Source organism: Tupaia chinensis, unplaced genomic scaffold (genome assembly GCF_000334495.1).
Source record: "Tupaia chinensis unplaced genomic scaffold, TupChi_1.0 Scaffold000088_1, whole genome shotgun sequence".
Taxonomy (NCBI): Eukaryota; Metazoa; Chordata; class Mammalia; order Scandentia; family Tupaiidae; genus Tupaia; species Tupaia belangeri.
In genome coordinates, this window is record NW_006159550.1 from 7,442,503 (window position 1) to 7,466,312 (window position 23,810).

At 51.8% G+C, this 23,810-nt stretch overlaps 1 protein-coding gene across 6 annotated transcripts in view; it reads left to right on the plus strand.

The window, feature by feature from the left end:
* The window catches only part of HERPUD2 (HERPUD family member 2), a 41,113-nt gene that overhangs the window by 3,414 nt on the left and 13,889 nt on the right, over positions 1–23,810 (plus strand). For 3 of the 6 annotated variants that reach the window (XM_006143022.3, XM_006143023.2, XM_027769771.1), the window contains exons 2-4: positions 7,954–8,031; positions 11,705–11,830; positions 13,484–13,638. In XM_006143022.3, the coding sequence (XP_006143084.1) occupies positions 7,954–8,031; positions 11,705–11,830; positions 13,484–13,638 (359 nt within the window). The remainder of the gene's footprint in view (positions 1–7,953; positions 8,032–11,704; positions 11,831–13,483; positions 13,639–23,810) is intronic. The other 3 variants (XM_006143026.2, XM_006143024.2, XM_006143027.2) reach the window with 3 other exon arrangements.

The following is a 23,810-nucleotide window of genomic DNA, read 5'->3' on the forward strand; positions in this document are numbered from 1 at the left end:
AGGCGGAGATGTCAGCAGACATGGGCAGGCGTGGAAAGGGCCGGCAGCCTCACACGGTCCTGGCGACCACAGATGGTTCCTTTAAAACATTTGAGGTTAAAGAAGCACCACAACCAATGTTAGAGCTTTAATTCTTTGTTTAAAGACTTATTTTATCTAACTTTATTATCATTATTCGTTTTAATTTGACCAGAGAAAACACAGAGAGCGACTGAGAGAGAGAGTGAGAAAGCAAGCCGCCAGGTCTGAGACTGGAACCCTGGCCCCCCACCTGGGAGTCCAGCGTCTTTAACCACCAGACCACCTGCCCCAGAGCTTTAATCCTTGATTACACTACAGTTCCATTTTACGTGTAACACCTGACCCAGCCATTTGCTCACTGCTGAGAAGTATGTGAGCTTCATAAAAATTAGAATTTCCGTGACTACGATAGATTAAGGTGTGTTTCCAGAAGCAAAGACAAGGCATAAATCTACTTTTTTCCCACCACCACTCTCTCGGTTTTCACCTCAGAGGACGCACAGAATCCCTGTCAATGACAGGACACTTCTTCCAGCCCTATTTGCAGATGTTTTAGTCCTTTCATGTGGCATATGTAAATCAGTGTGGCAGTGCCCTCCGTTCTGAGTCATAGCTGTATATTGCAAACACAAAATGCAGAACAGTTCTCCCTGTTCCCAAAGTCAGATTTAAAAATTTTTAAAAATTTTTAGAGATTTTTTTTGTTATAGGGCAGGCGTGCTCTCCACAGACAGAAAGCCAGAAGTCACCCCCCTAGGGGGTTGGCCATGCTGCAATCCCTTCTCCATTCTCTTCTTGGAATTTTGGCATGCACATGCACATGTCCCGGTGAGTTCTAAGCTGCCTGGTCTAGGACTCGAACTGAGGCCAGCTGTGTAGGAGTCCAGCATCACCTGCTGATCCCCGAAGTCAGGTCTGAAAGGACACAGTTGGTGACAAGCCTTGTATTCAGGATGTCATGGCACACAGTTTATGGAAGGAGGCCTCCACAGTCTCCACTGGTACTCTCTGTCTTCGAATTGTGTTCAGGCATTTTGTGGAAATAATGAAGGCACTTCGGTTTTAGGGTGGAAGTGTTTTGGCACTGGCCAAGTGTAAGCGAGGTTCCTGTGGGCAGCTGCTGTGGTTCCTAGGTTTAATGTGGTTCACGGCTTAAGGAGGGAAGACCCTTGATCTCCACTAAGGGATTTACGAACGGGGCCATCGCAGTGTTGCAGTATGAGTTTGGTTAGACGTTCAGATTTCCGGAGAACCACAGAAATTAGGGCAGTTATTGCGGAAACAGGAGGTTTAGAAAAAGTGTAGTTGGCCTTGTCTGCTTGTTAGTGCTTTGTGATACAAATATTTTTAGTAAGGGAAAAACTGAGTTATCGAAGTATTTGGAGTAAGCTAGTTGGAGTTCTCATTTATTTATTCGAGCCTCTTTGAAAGTTAAGTTTTATATGGGGTATCTGTTTAAAAATGTCTTGTTTACAGAAGATTTCCTGTTGCATGTGATTAGTTTTATACATTCTTGAGGTTGAAGATAGCTTTGTAGAACAGCCCACGCAAAGTCGCGAGGGCCTCAGAGACCAGTTTTAAGTACATTCTTGGACATGTATGAGGGGTATTCAAAAGATTCATGGAAGGTGAGTCATGAAAGAAAAATGCACGGATTTTAAAATTTCTGTCAGACCAAAATAAACTTGTGCTTTAATTCTACTTCCACAAACTTTTTGTAGGCACTAGGTGTCTAAATATATGTTAAAGCATGTACTTACCAAACGGCTGGGCGGGGGACCAGGAATTACTAAAACTTTTTTTTTTAAAGCAGGATCTGGGGACCAGCACGTGGTGTAATGGTTACATCGCTGGACTCCCATGCAGATGACCGCAGTTCCAGTCCCGGACTTGAAACTAGCACTGGACATGTGTGCTAATGCGTGCCCAAAATCCCAAGAGGAGAATGGAGGAGAAGGGATTGCAGTGTGGCCATCCCCCCTGGGGGATGAGTTCTCGCTTTGTGTCTCTGTCTCTCTGCGGAGCACATGTACCCTTACTTACAGCAGAGCTGCCAGCGGGTCAGGTGTAACTTCCCCAGAACCGTCCGTGGTCCTCAGCTGGGACTGGGGCTCCGAGAGTTTACTTGGCCAAGCGGTTCTTCAGAATTCAGAGCATTTCGAAGTGCAGCAGTTTTATGAAGGAAGTGCGGTTCTTAGACCACACTGGCTGGGTAGGCTTGATTCTAAGTGCTTCAGGCCGCTTTGGTGTTTACCGGGATCCCTCATCCCGGCACACCTGCCTGTGGAGGTGGGTGAGTGGACACGGAGCAGGGCTCCCGGGGCCTGCAGGCAAGGAGCCCAGTGAGAAGTAGAAGAGCGGACGGACGGCCCTGGCTGACACGGCTGGCTGGATCTGATGGGGGACCTGTCCCTGCAGGCAGTGGCTTCCAGGAGTGTAAGTGCGGGGCTGCTGGAAGGAAGGAGTGAGGTCCAAGCTGTCCTTCCAGACCCCCCTACAGCCATTTGGGGTGTGCCTACATCTCTCCACGGAACGCCAGCCAACCTGCCAAACCTTTGCTCTCAGGAGCCTCCTGTGTGGTCAGGTGGCAGTAACCTCCCCATGGGTGTCTTACATTCGACTCGCCCTCCCCCAGCAAACCTGTGACAAATGGATCCTTCCCCTGCAAAACACACTTTCCTGGGCTTAATTGGTTTATTTAACTAGGATTTTTATTGACCTGAATAGCTATCTAAATGTGAAGAGGTTTTTTTTTTTTTTTTTGAGAGGTTTTTGCGCTTGCCAGAGAGACAGAGATAGAAAGTGAGAAATCACCCCCCGGGGGGATGGTCACGCCGCAATCCCTTCTCCTCCACTCTCCTCATGGGCTCTTGGGCACGCACGCACATGTGCCTGGACTGAGTACCAAGCCACCGGGTCCAGGACGCGAACCACAGTCGACTACATGGGAGTCCAGCGACATAGCCATTACACTAACTGCTGGTCCCATGAAGAGGTTTTTTTTTGTTTGTTTTTTAATTGCTAGAGGGGTGTGTGTTCACCAGGAGGAGGGGGGAAGGCAAGAGAACGAGAGCACACACAAGAGCACAAGTACGCAGCCCTGGTGGATGAGTCACGTGTAAGCGTCCTGCACCTCACATCTGGTCAGCACGTCGAGCACACATGCCTGCCGTGGCTTTCGAGCCACCAGGGCCGGGATTCTGACCGCAGGCAGCCATGCAGGGTCTGGTCTCATGCACAGGGCTTCTCTGCTGTGCTTGGAGCCGGCCTGAGTCTGGAAGGATTGTGAGCAGAGGAGGGAGAGTCTGATGACTTCTTTTCAACCCTTTCTTGCTGTTCTGTGTGTACTCCCTTGTTAACATTACGCAGAGCCGACCCTGTACTGAGGCCCTGTCGTACAGCGCTGTCGTGTGGGAGTGCAGTACGAGGTGTGGGGTCCAGCCTGCTGATGGGAGGGAAGGGGTGGTCTGGTTTGGAGTTCAGGTAGCTGCCATGTGCGTGCCGGTGTGAGGGCCAGCCGGCGGCGTGGTGGCTCAGGTGGCTGGCGCCCTCGTGGCTGAGAGCAGTTCACAGTCCTAGACCCAGTTGCCTGGATACATGCCGGGCGCATGTGAGTGGGTGCCCCGAATCCTGAAAGGAGTAAGAAAAGAGAAGGGATCGCGGCATGACTGGCCCCCGTGAAGGGTCTTTCTCACTTTCTTCCTCTTTCTTTTTCTAGCCGCTGTGCCCTGTCACCCCGCTCTCCCCGGAACTCCGTCCCTGCCCACTGCTCACGGGCACTGCTCCGGAAAGCCTCTGTTTCCCCTTTCTGTGTCGTTAGCTTTTTTCTTTCTACTGGATTTTTCCTGTTGGCATCCAAACGTGTTACTTCTCTCCTTAAACAAAACCCAAATGTAAAACGAGAGCGGAGAACCAGGCCCTCTCTTAACCCTACTCCCCACTAGCTGCTGGCCAGTCCTGGCCTTGCCCATGGTGCAGGCCTCTGGGAAGTGTGTGTGCCACGCTCCCTGGACTCCGCTCCCCCTCAGTCTGTCCCCGTTAGGTTTCTGCCCTGCCACCCCCGAGACTGCATTTATGACATCACTGGTGACCTTGTTGCAGGGTACTGGGGGGGGGGTGATTGTGCGTTGTCCCGAAGGCCTGGAACGCTCAGACGTCCAATGGTTAAGAGTGGTTCCAGATAACGGAGCAGCGTGTGCTGTCTGGGAACGAGGACACCTTTCGAGACCCCTGAGAGGAAAACTCCAGGGTCCCCTAAGTGAGAATGCAAGGCCAGGAGAGGAAGCCTGTGCTGCCTCTGTAAGGAAAGGAGCGAGGGTGTGTGTGCTTCATACTCACTGAACTACTCAGAAGAAATGATGGATAATTCAGAATTGTAGGGAAGGGCATGGGTACAGCGAAGCCTCTGGACCTCTTTCTGTAGTCTTTACTTCACTGCCACTTATGTATTGGGTCATCAGAAAAGTCATGATGCATTTTTGCATAGGAAATAGAAAAATACATCATGAGCTTTCCAGTGACCCAATAAATCATTTAAAAACAGTAAATAAAAATTAAATAGAGAGAAAACTGTAGGTTCAAACACAAGAGTTTAATAATACTTGGGTGGTGACATAGCTACAAGAATGATTTCGAGTGACTTTGGAACACCTATGTTGACGGTAGCTCTTGGTGCATGTATGTGTCTCAAGGACAGAAACTGCCACAAGCAGTCCCACACTTCGAGGCCAGCAGATGGCGAAGTGGTTACGTCACTGGATTCCCACGTGGAGGAATGCAGTCCGAGTCCAGGACCTCGTGACTTGACAGTAATGCCAGGCAGGTGTGCACGCGCCCAAGATCCTGGGAGGAGAAGGAAGGAGAAGGGATCGCGGCATGGCCATCCCTCCTTTGGGGTGATCTTTCACTTTCTCTCTAACTGTCTCTAGCAAGTGCATGTGCCCAGGACAAAAACCTCTTAAAACTTACACGTCATTCAATATTGTTAGTAACAATTGTTATTATTTTGAGAATACATATAAAAGGATAAAGTAAGTAGATCTACTAATGGTATATATTTGTTAATGTTGTTAGCAAGAAAGATTATAGGGCAGAAAACATAAAATAAGTAAAAACTAAACCATTACTTTCAATGCCAGATTTAAGTATGAACTCAGGATTTACATTTCTTTTTCTAAACACATATACTCGGGGCCAGCCTGTGAACGAGGTGGTTAATGCAGTAGGGTTTCACATGGCTGGCTCGGGCTCACGTCCTGGACCTGGTGGTTTGAGACTCACCGGGCACTTGGGCGTCCGGTCCAGAACCGCAGAAGGAGCAGTGGCGGCCGCAGACTCCTGTGCACCGTCCCTCACAGGTGGGGCAGCTTCTCGGTTTTCCTCTTTCTTCCTCTCTCTCTACAGCAAGTGCATGTACCCTCTTGCAAATTAAAAAAAAAAAAAATAGCCAAGAAGAGACATAGTTCAATCTTGTGTGTAATTGTCGTTTGACTTTTTTTCTTTCTTTTCAGTGTCTTTTTGCTCTAGGGCACATAAGGTTGCTGGAGAGAGACAGAGGCAGAGGGAAAGGGAAAAGTCCCCGCCTGGCAAAGTGGCCAGCCGCAGTCCTTTCTTCTCCCTTCGCCTTCCCACCCAGGCAGCTGGCAGTTCTGCAGATGGCTCTCCAGAGGCCACCAGCTGGCTGTCCTCGGATTCAGTTCCGGCAGCCGGTGTCCTGCTGCACAGGCGGAGGGCTCAATCCCACAGGCCCGCCCCACTTCAGACACTGGGCCCCGCGGCTCTAAGGGGCGTCCCACGAGCCTCCCGGAGTGCCTCTGGCTCGCTGCAGTGAGTCCCAGGACTCAGGAAAACACTTCCCTCCACTCGCCCTTCACTGTAAAGTCAGCAGCCGACAGATGAGCAGCTCTGCGTGGAGCCGCTGGGAGAGGGGGCGTGGGGCTCCCCGACCACTTCGGGCCACCCCCTTCGGCGCTCTGTCTTTTGCCTTCTTTTCCTTTATCTCTTTTCAAGTTTATTTTTCCATGAGCGAAAGGGGGAGCGAGAGAAGCACCCCAACAGGGCCCTTAAACCTCGAGCCGCCCAGCCCGGCTGGCTGGGGTCACGGACAGGCATGCACTCGTGTGAGCTCTCAGGGCGACCTTGGCGGGACCAGGGTCTTCCCACAGGCCTCCATGCCGTGGAGTGCGCGGCCCGCGGTGCGTGGAGCTTCGTCACTCTCACTGCTGAGGCAGTCACTGGCCTTGGTTTTCGCCTCGTCCTTCCACCTCCTCCTCAGAGGCTGTGGGTGGGCTTGGCGCTTCAATTAGTCACATGGTCGGTTCCCCAGGAGTCGCCTCCATCCGGAGCCTGTCCATGGGCCCCTGGCCACCAGACGTGGCTTTAGCGCTCAGATGCCACTCATCAGTTCAGAGCGCCCCAGGGTTGTAGGAGATCGGAGGAAGACCGGATGAGTATTTTACAGTGCCCCAGCGCCCTGCTCAGGGTCCTATGTGTTGATGAGGTTTCAAGGCCCGTGATACATACTTTAAAAACTTTCTGTGTTGCTTTTGGTGGTTTGCGCATAGGAATTCTACATGCACAGTTTAGGAATAGCACAGTCAAAAATGCTTCCAGGAGAAACTAGGTAATGCCTAACAGTTAAGTATTCTGGGGACCAGCAGTTAGCGTAATGGCTATGTTGCTGGACTTCCATGTAGCTGATTGCAGTTCAAGTCCTGGACCCGGTGGCTTAAACTCACGCTGGGCGTGTGTGCATGCGTGCCCAAGATCCCGAGAGGAGAATGGAGGAGAAGGGACTGTGGTGTGGCCATCCCCCCTGGGGGGGTGACTTCTCGCTTTCTGTCTCTCTGTCCCTCTCTCTCTCTTTCTGGCGCACGCACGCGCCCTATAGCAAATACCTCTCAGGAGAAAACAAAAAACAAAAAAACCAGTTAAGTATCCTGGAAGGACGCTGTACCGTCCCTGGTCTTTGGTGCATAAGGGTGCCCGAACCACACAGGTCTGGCTCGGCACAGCACTGTCTGTTGTGGCTGCCTTTAATATACGGTGCATTTGTAATAACCGTGGAATGTGTACTCTGCTTACAAATGGTTAGTTTGTGGCTTGGATTTGGCGTAGTCAGCACGTGCTTATATAGTTATACTTAACTGTGTTAATAGAATTCAGGGACTGTTTGTCTGCTACTGAGGCATAAAAAAATAGGCCCTAATGCTTTAATTTTAAGTGATGCTTTAACTTATTTAAGTGAGGTTAGCAGTGTGAGCACTTAAGACTTATTGCTAAGTGTGAACACGCCAGGGCGCACTTCACACTGAGGCTGTGTTCAGAGGTGGCAGCTGGGTCTCCATGCACGCGTGGCCACTTTTCTTGAGTCTTATGTTTTTGAAAATTTCTACAAAAGTATCCATGAGAGTGGCAGGAATAATAATGATAGGTAGCTAAATCCAGCGGCTTTTCAATGAAAAGCAATAAATCATTCTGCATGGTACAAAAAGAAGAAACCTATGTATACAATTTAGATTACGAGTACTGACAAAACAATGCAAAAGAACTCTGGTGACCTGAGACTTGACCCTGCTGTTGACCATTAGCAGAGCAACCCCATTTCTGGAGTTCTGAAGGTTTTCCTGGATAGTCCCATGTGCCTAGCATTGTGGCTGAAAGAGACTTCCAGTTTGCCTTTTTCCTTCAAGTATTTTTAATTTGGAAATTGTATTTTATTGCACCTATACTAGATATGCTGCCGTTCACCGAGCTCTTAAGTATTTATTTCTTAGGTGGAATTTGGAAAACCAGAACTTCTTGACTTACGTCAGGTTTCGATTTGTGTGTGCCTAAAAGGAATTTTACTTTACCCGTATTTAGGCGTATTATGCCCGTCTTCAATCTGTACATATAGAAAAGTTGAATTCTTTTCTTTGTCCCGTTTCTTAGTTGACGAAGGATCAGAGATTGGTGTATTCGGGCAGACTGCTCCCCGATCATCTGCAGCTGAAAGACATTCTCAGAAAAGTAAGCTTCTACCATTGTTTATACCAGATCCGTTCAGAGTCTGAGAAGAGGTAGATCCTGAAGTTCTATTCCACCAGTTCACTCTCGGATTCTTAAAATCAACCACTTTGGGCAGCATGAAGATCAGGTGGGCAAGCCGAGACTGGTGGGCTGCGAGTGGCTCAGGTAGCAGTTCTGTATCCCCTGGGAGCTGAGTCTGAAGGCGGACTGTGCTCGTGCTCCTGTATTTGCCGTCTTGGGTGAGGAAACACTGCTGGCTTAGCTGAACGCGGGAACTCCGCCGTGATGCAGGCTTGTGGATGAAGACAGGTGTTCCTGTAAATCCTCCTGTACAGTAACTGCATGAAATGTTCATTCAGCTCGCTTGGGTTGGGAGTTTAATTCTAAGGCAGGACATAGAATGAAGCCTGAGTGTTGGTGTCCAGTGGTAAGTGGTAAAATATTTTGCAGTGTCGTTTTTGACAGCTTGAATACTAGTTACTTATTTTTTTAAAGACATTTTTGCCTTAGGTCGTGTGTGCTTGGAGAGAAGGAGGACACAGAGCCTTGAGGGGGAAAGTGAGAAATCACCCCCAGGGGAAATGCCGCTGTCCCTCCTCCTCCATTCTCTTCCTGGGATCTTGGGCACGCATGCACATGTGCCCGGTGTCAGTTTCAAGCCACCGGGTCTGGGACTTGAACAGCAGTTGGCCGTGTGGGAGTCCAGTGATGTACCTGGCCCCAAATACAGTTATTTTAATGATAGCTGTTAGCTCACAGCTGTTTCTGGAACATACTGTCAGACTTTTTTAGCTTTTGAAATGCCATTGTGAGTCAGCAGAACTGAGTAGCTTCATGTTTTACCTTAGCTCTTTGACCCAGCGTAACGCTCTGATTTAGAAGCTCTGTACCTTCCCTGCCAAGGTCTCCCATGGGAGACTTAAGATGCTCTGACACCGACCCTGTCCTTCAGCTTACATAGTGAACGCTGTAACTTCACCTTTGCGGCTTTGGCTCTTCATTTCAGTTAAGTGGGTTAATACGCTCTCAGAACTAGTGAAATTTACAACATGTTTTTCTTTTTCTCTCTTTTTTACAGTAGAATTTTTTTTTTTTTTATGGTAGGTCCTGGATTTTTGTTGTTGCTGTTGTTAAATCTTTCCCTCTCTTGCTCTTTTATTTTTTATTTTTATTTTTATTTTTAATGATAGCACATGTACTTGTGAGAGAAAGCAAGAGAGAGGAGCGCCCTCCGCAGTCCCGTCACACTGTGACTCCCCGTCCTCTAACTCCTCGGCCCCGAGGTTCCCAGGCCTCAGTCACATGGCTTCCAGCCTTGTAGGGCACTTGCTTTACCACGGCGGCTTGGGCCTTTTTCTTTCTAAAGACCATCTCTCCCATGAGAGGTAGAGAGAGCAGCAGAGGCAGATAGGAGCCCCCGGCAGAGCTCGGGCTGCGACCCACTTCTCCAGGCAGCCCAGGCATAGGCGTGCTTGCTCATCCACGCCTGCCATGCACAGGGCGGCCGCAGAGGCGAATCGGGATCTTCTCATGTGGGTCTGATTGCATTAACACTGACCCCTGCCTCGCCCCACGTAGATTTTATTTTTATAGAGCAGTTTGGGGTTGGTAGCAAAATTGAGGGAAGATGCAGGCTTACGCACATCCCCTGTCACCTGGCCCACTGTCAGCACCTGCAGCAGAGTGGTACGTTGGTTACAGCCAGTGCAGCTTCTGCCACACCCTCGTCGCTGGGTCCATGCCACTTAGGGCTGCCCTCGGTGTGCACACCCTGCAGGGTGTGCAGGTTACACGGGGTGCGTCTCCACCCTGTAAACCTCTGTGTTCTGCCTGCTCACCTTCCCCATTTTTATGCTTAAAACCCTTTCTGCCATGTCCTCTTTGAAACAATGGATATTTTTACTGTTTTAACCTGAAGATAGCATGAAATCTGCATGAATTTTTTTTGGGGGGGAGAGATTTTAGCTATAAGGCACATGTGCTCTCCAGAGAGACAGAGACAGAGACAGAGAGACCCAAACCAAGAAATCACCCCCTCCTTGGGTGGGATGGCCACACCACAATCCCTTCTCTATTCTCCTCTCCGAGTTTGTGTGTGCACATGTGCATGCCTGGTATGAATTTCAAGCCCCTGGGTCCAGGACTTGAACTACAGTCAACTACATGGGAGTTCAGTGACGTAACCATTATGCCACTGCTGGTCCCATGAGTACTTTATAAAAGGCTTTTGCTGTCAGAAACGGCTTCAGACCAGATGATGTAAAATAAAAATAGAAACTGCTCCAAAGAACTGTTGTGCTGCTTACAGAAAACGCTGAGCAGTATGCTTATGCTCTGCATAGACCTTTGTGTCATTTCTGTTAACGTCAGTGTACACCTTTACTTCTTTTTGTTTGGTTAAATGCTACAATTAGTTTTACCTGTTTCGTTTTAGAACATTTTACAGAACTCTCCCCAGAGGTGAATGAATGGGCTAATGGTGTTAGAATGGGCCTTTGAAGCTAGGTGTTCGGAGTCTGAGCACCTTCTACCTCGGCGCTTCAAGTTCTGTGAGCAGCCGCTAAGGGGTGCGTGAGCCGGGGGTCCTCCCGCTGCCCGGCCTGGCGCCCCTCCTGCCCGTGTCCCTGGGGTCCTGCGCTCAGCATTCTAACCCCAGGGATGTCTTCTCTAAACTCCCAGAGCAGTGTCCTTTGTGCTCCTCTGTTTCACGCAAAAGACGGTCTCATGCATTTCCCTAATTGTGCTTAAAGCGATCGTGCGGTTTCTTCATATCGTGACCTCTTTAAAGAAGGGGCTGACTCTCACCAAGTGCAATTCTAGGCACGAAACTAAGGTAGCTTCGTAGTCTCAATGGCTTTTTTCCATTTTCTCACCACTCAGCATCTTTCTTTCCTTACCTGCTTCTCTTTATCGTCTCTTGTTCTTTTGGAAAATGAGGACTCAGCCTTCATTCTTCTCAAAGTCCTTGCTCTGCCCCTTTGTCCTGTTTACTCGCTTTATGTCTAAATATAAACACCCGCACGGCTGCACTAAGCTAAGATGCAGACGCTAACCATCATTTAGAATATTTTCCTTCAGTCACCATTGTAGGTGTGTAGAGACACACGGAGTATTTATTTACATGAATAGAGTTCAAGTATGTGGTTTATATCTGTGCATAAATGTTATAGATAAAATGGCTTTTGATTTAAAAAACTATCACCTTGCTAAGATTAGGGCAAATGAGAGTATAAAGTTATTTGAGTTTCTTTTATAGTTGCTAAGTGTTAAGTAATGGGAATATTTTATCTATTTCAAACCTGTGAGTCTAAGCTTTAAGACAACTCTTATAATTCTGATAGTAAGGTGCTAGATGCTTTTATGTTGAAATAACAGTTTTTACTGATACACCTTTACATCATTGTTTGCTCTAAGACTGCTTGGAATGCAATTGTAGCAGTTTTTTTTTTAATATAGTGATTACTGTGTATTTAGACCATTTTCAAGCTTGGAGAAAACACTGAGTTCAGATGGGCCAGGAATTGAACTTACCTTCAGATGATAGCGGTTATTACTGGTGAAATGGCCGGGCTAGAGAGGAACCTGCGTTGGAGTGAAGTATTTCAGCACTGCTCTTGCTTGTGCTGTGCCTCTCCCAGCGCGGTCTGTTAAGTGTAACCTTCTTCTGTTTTAGCAAGATGAGTATCATATGGTTCATCTCGTGTGCGCTTCTCGGACTCCTCCCAGTTCTCCCAGAGCCGGAGCTGGCGCCGGCGTGGACGGAGAAGGTCGCCAAGCCTCAGCATCCGGCAGCAGCCCCGTGAGTTGATTTGGGAGGTGTAAGGTTGACATTTTCTGATTGTCCTTTTTTTGCCTCTAAAAATGAAATGAAAAACAGCTTGTGTGTTCCCGAGATTGTGTTTTGAACAGCTAGAGTTCGGCGTTAAAGCCCGCGGTGTTCCCTCTGGAGCCCTCGCTGTGAGTGGTAGCGTGCTGCGGGCTGGTCGGCCCTGGACCATTCTCTAGAGATGGAGTCCCCGACTGGGAGACAGAGTCGTGGATGGCGTGGAACATAAGCCCTCAGACCTGCGACGTTTCAGGAGTATTTAAGATACCTGTATAACGCGTTTTGTTCAAGGGGATTAAGTTATTTAAATGTTAAGTTCTCGTGAGTCTTCTTGAAGTAGATTGCTCAGTTAAGGACTTTGTTTTAAAATGACTGGATTTGAGCATACTTCCAACTGTAAGGGGATCTGGGTTTGAGCATACTTCCAACTGTAACGGAATTAACTTAATGTTCTTATCTGACTTGGGTGTTCGTGTCTCCCTCTTTATTTCTCTGTTTCCCAGCAGTTTTGGAAATCTTTTGTAATCATTAAACTTCTCAAATTAGGCATTCCTTACAAATTTTAAAGATATTACCGGCAATCCTTTTCTAATCAGTCGTGACTTCCCACAAGAGCTTTATAGAGTGCGTTTGGCATTGCCGGGTAGGTGAACATCTGGGCTAGAACCTCGCCAGCTGTGTGAGGAGGTACTGAGGCAGGATGGTAAGGAGCTGGGAAACCTTACAGGGAAACCTTACAGGCGCTGGTGGCCAGCGGCGTCTTTGGGGGCCTGGCCTAGCCAGCTGCTGAGTAAGATGAGCAGGCCCGGGGCTGGGAGTAGAGATTCCACTGCACTGAACATGCCTTGTCCGGACAGCCAGGGCCTGGTCGCCTCCCGTCTCGGCCTGAGCAGGACAGGATTTTCCAAGAACAGCAGATGGAGGTGGTCTTCAGGGAGTTTCGTTGTTTAGGGTTCTTGAGTCTTTGAGGTGCTGACATTGTCTGAGACAAGAATTTAGAAGTCCTGAAGGGGAAATTGCTCATTTTGTACAAAACCCAGTACTGGTGGCTTCGATAAGCAAGTAGAACTTTAGAGTGGAAAGGGATTGTGAAACTCGGATTCAGTCTTGTGCTCTGTTAGAAGTGGAGACAGAGACGTGGCCATGTCCGAGTAGCACCAGCCACGAGCACTTTTGATCCCCGCACCCTCCGCGTTATTTATACCGGTGGTAGGACTGTCGCCGCAGACAGGACTGCCACGTAGCTGTGCAGGGCTCCGTCCAGTGCGGCGAACGCTCACCAGGAGTTGGAGCTCCGAGGTGCGTGGGCGTCAGGGCAGGGACTTCGTCTGCATTCATTTAATCCTCACACTTGAATATGCTGTTAAGAAGTATTACTGTCCTGCTACAAGCTTTCTGTAGGTGAGAAATGGAACATTGTTTAATGAATGAGTTTTTACCCTGTGAACTCTTCAGTTTTATCAAAATTAAAATACCTTATATTGGTACAAGATTCAAATTAGGAAGTTTTTAAAATTCAGTTATTCTACAGAAGGATTTCATGAAGCCATTTTTAGCAACTTGTCTACTCTCATGAGTGCAATGAGTCCAATCTCCATGAAAAAAATAATTGCATTTTGTTTGTAGAGTTCAGATCATTCAGGACCGACGATGCCATCATCCAGTCAAGAAGCCTTGTCTTCGGCTGCTGCTTCTTCCTCTGAAGGGCTGAGGCAGCGAGCTCTCCCCCCAGCGCAAGCCGACCCGGCACAGAGGCACCTGTTACCCTACGCGACGCAAGGGTGAGTGAGGCGGGCTGCCGCCAGTCAGCTCCTCGTGCTGTCCACGAGCCCCGCGGAATGGCGCGTGCTGACCCTTACCCAGATGTCTCTGGCGCTTTGCCCCGTTGGACCTCGGGTACTGACGCTTCCACGTGTGGACGGCTTCGGAGCCCCTGTGTCAGCAAGGTTACTGGAGCTCCTTTGCCAACAGTGTGCATCCACTTCCCGTTTCCGTGTCACAATTTGGTCGTTGTTTCAGTGTTTCTGACTCTAACTTACTGCGTCTGTTTTGATCGACTGTGACCAGTGCGCCTTGATGTCGCCATGGTCATCGTTTAGGGTGCATGACCCACGTCCAGAGGAGGTGGTGACTACAACCAGTTCATGTTGTGCTGTTACAACTGCCTCCCACCTGGCCATTCTCCTCTCTCTTTAAAGACTGCTAGAGAGTGTGCATGCTTGCTCAAGGGAGACAGAGAGACAGTGCGAAAGTACCCCATGGGGGATGGTCATGTCCGGTTCACCCCGTCTCTTCCGTTTCTTCTGGGATTTCATGCACTCATGCAGATGCACCTAGTGTGTTTCTCAGGATACCAGGTCTGGGACTCAAACCCATAGTAGGTCATGTAGGATCCAGCCGCCTTAACCACCATCCACCAGCTAGTCTCCCCCATTTCTTTTTTTCCTCCCTGGGCCTCCCTGCTTCCTGAGATACAAGAGTACTGAAATGAGGCCGCGGACTAACCTTAAAACGGCCTCTAAGTGTTGATAGAGATGAAAGGAAGAGTCCCACGTTCTCACTTTCAATGAAAAGCTAGAAATGATTACGGAAGAAGGAATGTTTAAAGCCAAGACAGGCTGGAAATGAGGCCTCTTCCACCAGTTAGCCACGTCATGAGTACAGAGGGAAAGATGCTGAAGGCAAGGAAAGGTGGCCCCGTGAGCACGCAGCGGGTGATGGAGCGAGAGGTCGGGGGTCTCTGTGGCCGGGATAGGTCCACCTGTGCACGGCGGTCCCTGAAGCCGAAGCCCCGTCCAGAGCGAGGCCTCGGCTCTCCAGTTCTGTGCCGACTGGCACGGTGAGGGCTCCATAGGAAAAGCTGGCACAGACTGGGTCACGAGGTTTGGGAGAGTTGCCGTTGTCCTAGCAGGACGTGAAGGGAGGCAGCAGAGCCCGTGGCGGAAGCTGCAGCGGGTTCTCAGAGGGCCCATGGAGGCCGTGAAGAGGGCGGCCACGCCAGACGGCAGCTCTCAGTGCCGACGTGGCAGCTGCGTGCTGGAGGATGAGCCGTCCAGGACGCCCACACCCAGACACAGGTCAGTGCTTGGCTTCCAGCGCCAGAGGATGCGCTGAGTCTCCTGTGCGGGCCAGCGCGGTGGTGACTGTGAGTGGAAGCCAGGGCTTCCTTGCCGTCATGGAAAACCTCAGCATCCTCAAGAGGGAGCCGGGCCCAGCAGGTAGTGTGGTGGGTACGGAGCTGGGCTCCCAAACGCTTCTCCACGGTGCCCGGCCCAGACCTGGTGGCTTGAAAACCATGCTGAGAGCGTGTGCGTGTGTGCCCGAAATCCCGAGAGGAGACTGGAGGACAAGAGGTGGCCACGTGGCCACCCCTCTCGGAGGTGATTTCTCACTTTGGTGAGTGCACGTGCCCTGTGGCAGAAACCTAGACAAGAACCAGATGTGCCCTGTGACAGGGACAGCAAAGCCAAGCCGGGCGACGGCACCTGTGTTTAGAGCCTCGCTCGTGACTGTCTGCCACGGCTGACTGCACAGAAGAGAAGAGATCAGTGCTCACCGCCCACACACCCGGTCTCTGAGGGCTCTGGGGAGATGTCCCAGGGGTTCCTGTTGTCTGCGTGCTTGACAGCACCACCTCCATTCTGCAGTTAGTGGAGCGTGAAGGATTTTGACTTTCAAGTCTTAAGATTTAAGAAATCATTTTCTAGGACCAGCATATTGCATTGTGGTTACGTTGTTGGACTCCCTGTGGTTCAAGTCCCAGACCTGGAGGCTTGAAAACCCTGAGAGAGCAATGGAGGAGAAGGGATTGTGGTGTGGCCATCCCCCCTGGGGGATGATTTCTCACTTTCTGTCTCTCTGTCTCTCTCTGTCTCTTCGGTGATAGCACACACCCTATAGCAAAATTATCTCTAAAAAAGAAGGGGAAATACGTTTCCTACCGTAGGTAGTGATCCTCCTGATGGATCTGGGCAAAGGCCATTGGAAGCCCTCTGGAAAAGATCCATCACTCTAAGTGCCAGTGAGAACATTCACGACTCACAGAAGGGCAGAATGTTAACACTGGAAGGAGCTGAGAAGATGCTCTCTCAGTGCTCATGGACTACGTGGAGGGGTTCGAGGCTCAGTAGAGGAGGAAACTGCAGACGTGGCAGAAGTAGCAGGAGAGCTGCACGCGGCGGCCCCCGAAGATGGGACTGAGCCGCCGCGTCTCAGACGTCCACGGGCGAGACGCTGCTCTTGAGGGTGAGCTCTTCAGGTGGAATCTGCTCCTGGTGAAGACAGCAGGGATTTAGAACACACCGAGGGCTTACGTAGCAGAGCAGCAGCCGTGTTCGGGAGGCCGAGCAGCTCTGAGCGCCATTGCTGTGGGTGACGCCCCACCACGCAGCGAGGAAGCGTCATCTGTGTGGCGGACATCATTGTCGTTTGCAGAACTCACAGAAGGCCCAGCCACTGGCTGGTGTGTGGAGCTGGGAGCCACGTACCAGCTGCGGTTCAAGTCCCCACGCTGAACTTGGTCCGAACGTGCCATGCGTGTGCAGGTATCCAGGACCCCGGAGGGCTCAAGGAACGGAGAAGAGGGGATTGCACCACGCACACGCCTGGCGGGGTGTGCTCTGTCTTTGGTGTGCACGAGCTCCCTCATAGACGGGGAGTTGCACAGCTACCACAGCCTTCAGCGACCTCCTCCCCATCAGTCAGCAGCCGTCCAGGAGGGATGACCCTCCCCCAGCCTAAAGTCCACACCTGGCTGAAGCCTCGGGTGGTCGCTAACCTCGAGCACCAGTCTTCTCTTTACTGTTAGAGGGCAGGGTGTGTGCACGAGAGGAAGGGAAGGTGACAGAGGAAGCAGCACGCCCCACCCCAGAAGCTCTGCTCACACTGCAGTCCTTTTCCCTCCTGTTCTCCGTTCCATCTGATGGGGCTGGGCCCAGGATGTCTGGGTCCGGGCACATGACATATGCCTCGTGTGAGGCCGCCTGGGCTGAGACTGGCACCCTGTTCAGCCTGTGGGGTCTGGCTTCCTCACTGCTGTGCTGCGGGGCTGGCCCTTCTAGTAAAGCTCTTTCTAAATGAAGGCATGTACATTGCTGCTAGACACGGTGCTGTTGCACCCCTAGATTAAGCGCAGTGTAAGGCGACTTTCGGGCCGACTACCCGGGGCCTGCCTGATGGCGAACCTTGGTTTGTTGCGGTTTCTGGATCGAATGTGCAGTGTGTCTGATGTGCGCCTCTGTTTGGAAACTAGCAGGTACCTGGAGCAGTGCTTTTGAAAGCTGGAAACGTATCAGGTCATCTAGGGCTGGGCTGGGGCAATGGTCCCCTCCTGATGCTCCTCGTCCCCTGGGGATCTGGTGCAGGCGCAGCTGCAGGTGTAGGCTCGGGTTCTCATGCAGCAGGTGGGGCCTGAGAGCCAGCTCCTGGATGACGCTGGCGCTGTGTCCGAGCCCCGTGGTGAAGAGCAGGGACTCAGCCTCCCTGTGCTTGAGCCAGTGACTGCCAGGGAGTGGGTGGATGAGGGGTGCGGCAGGGTGCAGGGCCCAGCAATCTGCTTTTAAGGAATTCATGGCATTTCTGGTCGGCCAGCCCTTAGTACACTGGAGGTGGAGGACATCTGTGATGTGTGAGAGGGTAGGCCGGCTACTGCTTGTTACCCGAGTCCCCGTGGTGGTGAGGGTCTGCAGACACGTGCCCTTGGGACGTTTACTGTGGCCACCTTGTACCCAGCAGTTACGGGGGCCTGGGGTAGGCAGTGTATGTACCTGTAGCCACAGGACAGCACGTCTGTCCGAAAGCTCTGAGAGTACGGCCTCAGAGTATGATTGGACCTGTGTGGACTGAAAGCGGAGTGTTTGTCGGGGGTACTTTGTGAAGTAACTCAGGTAACAGGCAGGGCTGGCCGTTCTGCCGTGCACGTCAAACCATGGGGTTGTCGCATGTGGCACTGGTCTGGATCCATGGCAGGCTGGAGACGAGGAAGTGGTGAGGGCCCCTGCAGAAGGGTGAGGTGGGTCACACTGTGAAGTACGCTCTGCCTGCTGTCCTGGCAGGGTGGTGCACACTCAGGTACTTGTTGCTAACAGCGGCTCACTCAGTTCACTTCTCAGCAGAGAGGAAGGAGGCCAATATACAGCAGACTAGAAGAAAATGCTCCTGGGGACCAGCAGATGGCGTAATGGTTACCTCTCCGGGCTCCCGGGTAGTCGGCTGCAGTTTGAGTTCCAGACCTGGGGACTGACAGATGGCGTAATGGTTATTACATTGCCGGGCTCCCGGGTACTCAACCGTGGTTTGAGTTCCAGAGCTGGTGACTTAAAACTCACACCGGGTACGTGCATGTGCATGCCCAAAAATCCCAAGAGGAGAATGAAGGAGAAGGGATTGTGGTGTGGCCATTTTCCCTGGGAGTGATTTCTTGTTTTCTGTCTCTCTGTCTCTCCAGTGAATGCACATGCCCATAGCAAAAATCTCTCTTTAAAAAAAAGGAAGGAAACTCAGCTTGTCTTTTTTTATTTTTATTTTTTATAGAAAGGTTTTTGCTGTAGGGTGCATGCACTTGCCAGAGAGAGAGAGAAAGAGACAGTGAGAGGGAAAGTGCAGTATCACTCCTCAGGGGGATGGCCACCCCGCAATCCCTTCACTTTCGCTCTCCTCCTGGGGTTTTGGGCGTACACATGTGCCTGGTGTGATTTCCAAGCCTCTGCGTCTGGGCCTCAAACCACAGTCGGCCCTGTGGGAGCCCAGTATCTTAGCCGCACCACCTGCTGGCCCCGTCTTAAATTTTAAATTGTGAACCCTTCTCCCTCAACATCAGTGTTCGGATGAGTCTGGTTCTAAACTCTAAAGTACCTATGGCACTATTTTCGTTTCCAGAAAATGGTAACTATAAACCAAAACTTAACTAGCTGTGAAAAGCAATGATCTTAGGGCTTCCATTGTGGAATAGCCCTTAAAATACTCCCTGTCTTTTGACAGTGATTAATTGCCTGTCTTTTTGCAGAGTCAGACGGTTATTCAGTGATATTGGTTACAAATAGGAACATTAGTAAACCAGAAAGACCATAGGAATGTACTGATGACAAGATTTTTAACTCCTCATACTTACAGTGGACATATTCTGTAATAGACGGTTGAGGTTGCAGATTTCCAGAACCTCGGATATCCCTGTGAAAGATTACACAGGCAGTGGGGGGCGTCGCCGAGCATGAAGGACAGAGGCACCCTGTCCTTAGAGGTGTGTCATACAGAGAAGGCGGGGCCAGTGGCACTTGCCCGGATGAGCTGCTCAAGTGGGCGTGGCAGGACGCCCGAGACCTGCAGCCCGGAGGGCAGGCGCTCGGAGCTGCAGCTGTAGGTCTGCGACGCGGCCCCCCTCGCTGGCAGATGTCTCCCCTGACACCCCTTCCGTGTTGCCCATGGTGGGGTCAGCGTTCTCCGCAGGGTTTCCCTGTGGGTTAGAAGGGGTCACAGCACTCAGTGAGGTCCTGGCAGTCATTGGCAGTGGCTGCATACCCCGCTGGGCAGGAGGAATTGGTCCCCGCCCGTGGAGGGAGCACTCCCGTTGGCAGAGCGGTCGTGATGGAAGGTCAGTCAGGGTGCGAGTCCAGCAAGGGGCGTGGTGTAACTCACTCTGCGTTGTCCTCTCACTGACGAAGACTTGACTGTCTTGAAGTAAATTTTACTTAGCCTTAACCTTCAGCACGGGCGAGTGCTAACCGAGTGGCCTGGAGGCGTTCGCTCACGGTAAAAGCCCCTTTTCAGGCCGCGCTGCCCTTCGTGGGCGAGGTTACCTCGTCTGCGTGTGGTTCCCACCTGCGGGTCGGTACCCACGGCCTCTGGTGAGCTGGTTAGGTGCTCTGTGCAGGCCCTGCTCTCCAGGACTGTGGGGTGGGCTAAAGAATGTGCCCCTGGCGTTACCCTGGGACGTGACGAGGACAAAGCAGAGTGGACGTCACGTCGGCTGGCCGTCCAGCGAGTCGCACTTGTGACCCACGGCCGTTGTGGACTCAGCCCGCTGTGTGCTGTCATGGGATTTCCTTCGGCTCTAGAACTTGCTGGCGGGTCACGGACACCCAGCGTTCTAAAGCAGCTTTCTTTCTGAAATAGTAACGGCTTTCCAAGCGAAGTCAGTCTGCTCGCCGTTCCCTTTGTACTGCCACGATTCCGCATGTCGAGATGGCTGTAGCCCACCGTCAGAAACAGCACTTCTTAGCCTTCGAATCATGTCTTTCCATACGGTCTTTCCTTTTCTCAGTTGCCAGAGTGGGTGCTTGCCAGAGGGAGGGAATGCACTCCACCCCCCGGGGGCAGTCTCTTCTCCAGTTCTCCACCCTGTTGGGCAGTGGGGCTTGCACACGTGTGTGTGGCACAGTTTTCAAGCAGCTGAGGCTGGGATTCAAACTGCGATTGGCCAGATGGGAGCTCCCTCAGGCGCTAGGCTATGGGAATAGAATATTGTACTACTTGTTCGATTTCGTGCCCTTTAAAAAATACATAGCTTGGAAATATTTTCAGCTTAAATATAGCTCTGGAGCATTTGAAATATTTAAAGTTTTTTGGACCAGCAGGTGGCATGGTGGTTAGGGTGGTTGGACTCCCATGTGGCTGACCGCAGTTTGAGTCCTGAACCTGGTGGCTTGCTTTCTCACTTTCCCTCTTTCTGCGTGTTTCTCTTTGGTCAACTTAAAATAAATGAATAAATAAAATACTGACAATGAATAAAATTAAATATTTTTTTTGAAGAGGTTTTTGCTATAGGGCGCATGCACTCACCAGAGAGACAGAGAGACAGGAAGCAAGAAATCACCCCCCGGGGGGATGGCCACACCACAATCTCTTCTCCATTCTCCTCTCGGGATCTTGGGCACACACGCACACGCGCCCAGCATGAGTTTAAGCCACCGGGTCCAGAACTCGAACTGTGGTCGACTACATGGGAGTCCAGCGACATAGCCATTACACCAACTGCTGGTCCCAAATAGAATAACTTTTTAAGAAGAAGTCTTTACAGTTTTTTCCGGTTTTGCTGCTTAGTAACCTCAGATCTCTGGACTGCAGCGACACGCTGTTCCTCTTGCTCACAGGCCTGCGAGTCCCCAGGACAGCTTGCTTCAGGCCGTAGGTTGAGTTCAGATCCGTTGCGTGTCCTCATTCCCTCTGGGGAGGGAACCCCCTGGAGCGCCCTCACAGCCACAACCGCAGCATGGGAGGGGCGCTGACTGAGCACACCTGGAGCCTGCACACAGCACTCCCCAGGGCCGCACTGGTCGGAGCGTGCCCCCTGATGCCCGCCTTCTGATGCTGGGGCAGGAGTGCCCAGAGCTACGGCAGAGCTGTGCTGGAAATGCTTCCTAGCTGGCCTTCGAGGGAGAAGAACGAAGCCCTGGGTTTTGGTATGCACTGCTTTCTGCGCGAACACTTCCATCGTGGCCTATTTCAGGATACTGAGACTGGCTCACAATTCCTGACCCTCAGTGGTGACGCTGTGAGCTGGTAGGAGCCAGGGCAGACCCCTTCACCCTCCACGCGGAGCGCCGTGCGTCACCCCTCGTGGAAGAGCGAAGGGCTGGGCCAGTCTTCTGTCCACACTTGGACTGGTTTTCCCCACCAAACATCACCACCGGAAACAGCCTCGGACTCGCTTGGGTATTAGCAGTCTGTCTGAGCACAAGTCGAGAGAGTAGTCAACATGTCCCCCACATGCCTTATTTGGCACGTTGCCGAAAACAAAAGTTAAGGCTTTGAGACTCATGAAGACTTATAAAATCAGGACAGCAGCTGGCATGGGGACTGAGGCACTGGGTCCCACATGGCTGACTCTGGTTCGAGCCCCGAACCTGGCGACTTGGAAAACATGCTGGGTACATGTGCGTGCCCAAGATCCCGAGAGGAGAATGGGGGAGAGGGGATTGTGGCATGGCCGTCCCCCCTGGGGGGTGATTTCTCGCTTTCTGTCTCTCTGTCTCTCTCCGTCTTTCTGGTGAGCTCAGGCACCCTATAGCAAAAACCTCTCCAAGAACAAAGAACAACAAGCCCTCCAGCTCCTTCGTGACAGCTGTGCCCGGGCACTGTTACTAACCCCACTCGCTGAGCGCGCCTTGCTCTGCTCGGCTCTGCACCAGCCCCGTGGTCCGCGTGCTCTCTCGCCCCTCGCCTGGGTGAGAGAGTGCGGCCTGAGGAGTGTGCTGCCTGTCTGAGCTCACGACGTTGTCAGCAGAGCTAGAATTCAGGTTCCTGTCCGACTGGGCAGTCCGTGTTCCTACCAGCTTTTCTCAAGTGACTGATGGGTTGTCTGCTCCAGTTTCCTAGGCTCCCGTCGTGTTTGGCTTCACCTGTAAGGGTGGGCCTCCGTCATCAGCTTCTCTCCAGCCAGATCTGCTGGCCAGACTCAGAACGGTGGCCGTGAGCTCTCTGTGAAGACCCTCGGCCTCCCTCGGTCATTACTCCTGTGGAGCCTGCCGAGGATGGGAAAGCAGGCTTCACCCTTGGCCTCGGGGGCAGCAGGTGGGAGAGGAGCCCCTCTGCAGGCCTGGGGAGGGCACCGGCGGCTGTCTGCGCCGTCTCTGGGACGTCTAGCAGGCGGCCCCAGTCACCGATTGCGGGTGCCTGCCGTGTCGCTTACGGCTGTGGCCGACTCCAGGTGCAGCCCAGGGAGGAATTCGTTCCTGATTGTTGAAGTTCCCAGTTCTCTTCATCTCCTCTTCTCTATAGTTATTTTTGTTTGGTTGTTTATTTCACGTTTGCTGTTGGGTACTTGTGCACACCACAGAGAGAGAGAGAAGGAAAGCCAGAAATCACCCTCCAGGGGAATGGCCACACCACAGTCTCTTCTCCTCCATTCTCCTCTTGGGATTTTGGGCACACATGCACATGTGCCCAGTGTGTTTTTCAAGCCCCTGGGTCTGGGACTTGAACTGTCCAGTTAACCCGTGGGATTCAGCGCCTTAACCCCCACATTACCTGGTGGCCCGTAATTCTTAACTTTTGAAAACGTTTTCGTAAATGCCACTGGGTATGGTCTTCAAGTGTCCGTTGTGAATGGCAGCCTTTCTAGTTCCTAGTCTGCTCTGCCCTCTGCTGTCCACTCCTTCCCTGAGCGGAGTCCTTGTCTCTGGTGCCCATCGCTAGAGCCCACGTTGACGGAGTAAAAGCTGTCGGCCCTCTGCACCAGCGGTGACCACCCATGGGCGTGGACCAGCGGTTCCTCGCTGCGACCCTCCTAGGGCCAGAGGAAGGGGCCGGCTCATTCTCCCCGCTGAGCCCCTTGCCCAGGACAGACAGACCTTGCGTTCCGGTAGTTCTGATCCCATCTCTGCTGGCTCAGCTGGCTCTTCTCTAAACAGAAACCAAAATTGATGAATCGCTTTGAGTTCTAAAAGCAGTGTGCACATTTCAAAGCGCCCAGGAAGAAGCAGTACAGGCCGGGAGTCTCCCGGTCAGCACCCACAGCCAGCTCTTCGCTCAGCGCCCGCTGCCAGGGCCCCTTCTGTGTGGGCCCCCGTATGTACGCTGCACTTCCCGCCATGTTGCTCGCCTTCTGCGTTCTCCCACCGCTGCCTACAGCCAGTTCTGTTTCCATATGAGGTTGTTCGTATCTGCTTGTGCTTAATGCTAGCTACAGTCATGGGCAAAGCCCGCTCCCTGTCCTGGGAGCAGCCTGTTCAGAGGCACGAGAGGCGCTTCTTTTTCAGTTATCTTCTAAAAGCTCGTCGATGTGCGTGAAGCCATTTGAACCATGGACAGAAAACCGTACAGGAGTTTCATTCTGGAGTCTCCTGGCTACTCGGCGGCCCTCCTGCACGAGTGAGTGCGCGCGTGTGTGCGTGTGCACTGCAGGGCACACGGCTGCAGCTCGTTTTCCATTAGGGATACGGTGGTGCACGCGCGCTCCTGGCTCGTCACCAGTGCTGCAGTCAGGAGGCTGTGACGCTTTCACCAGCCCGGCCCCAGC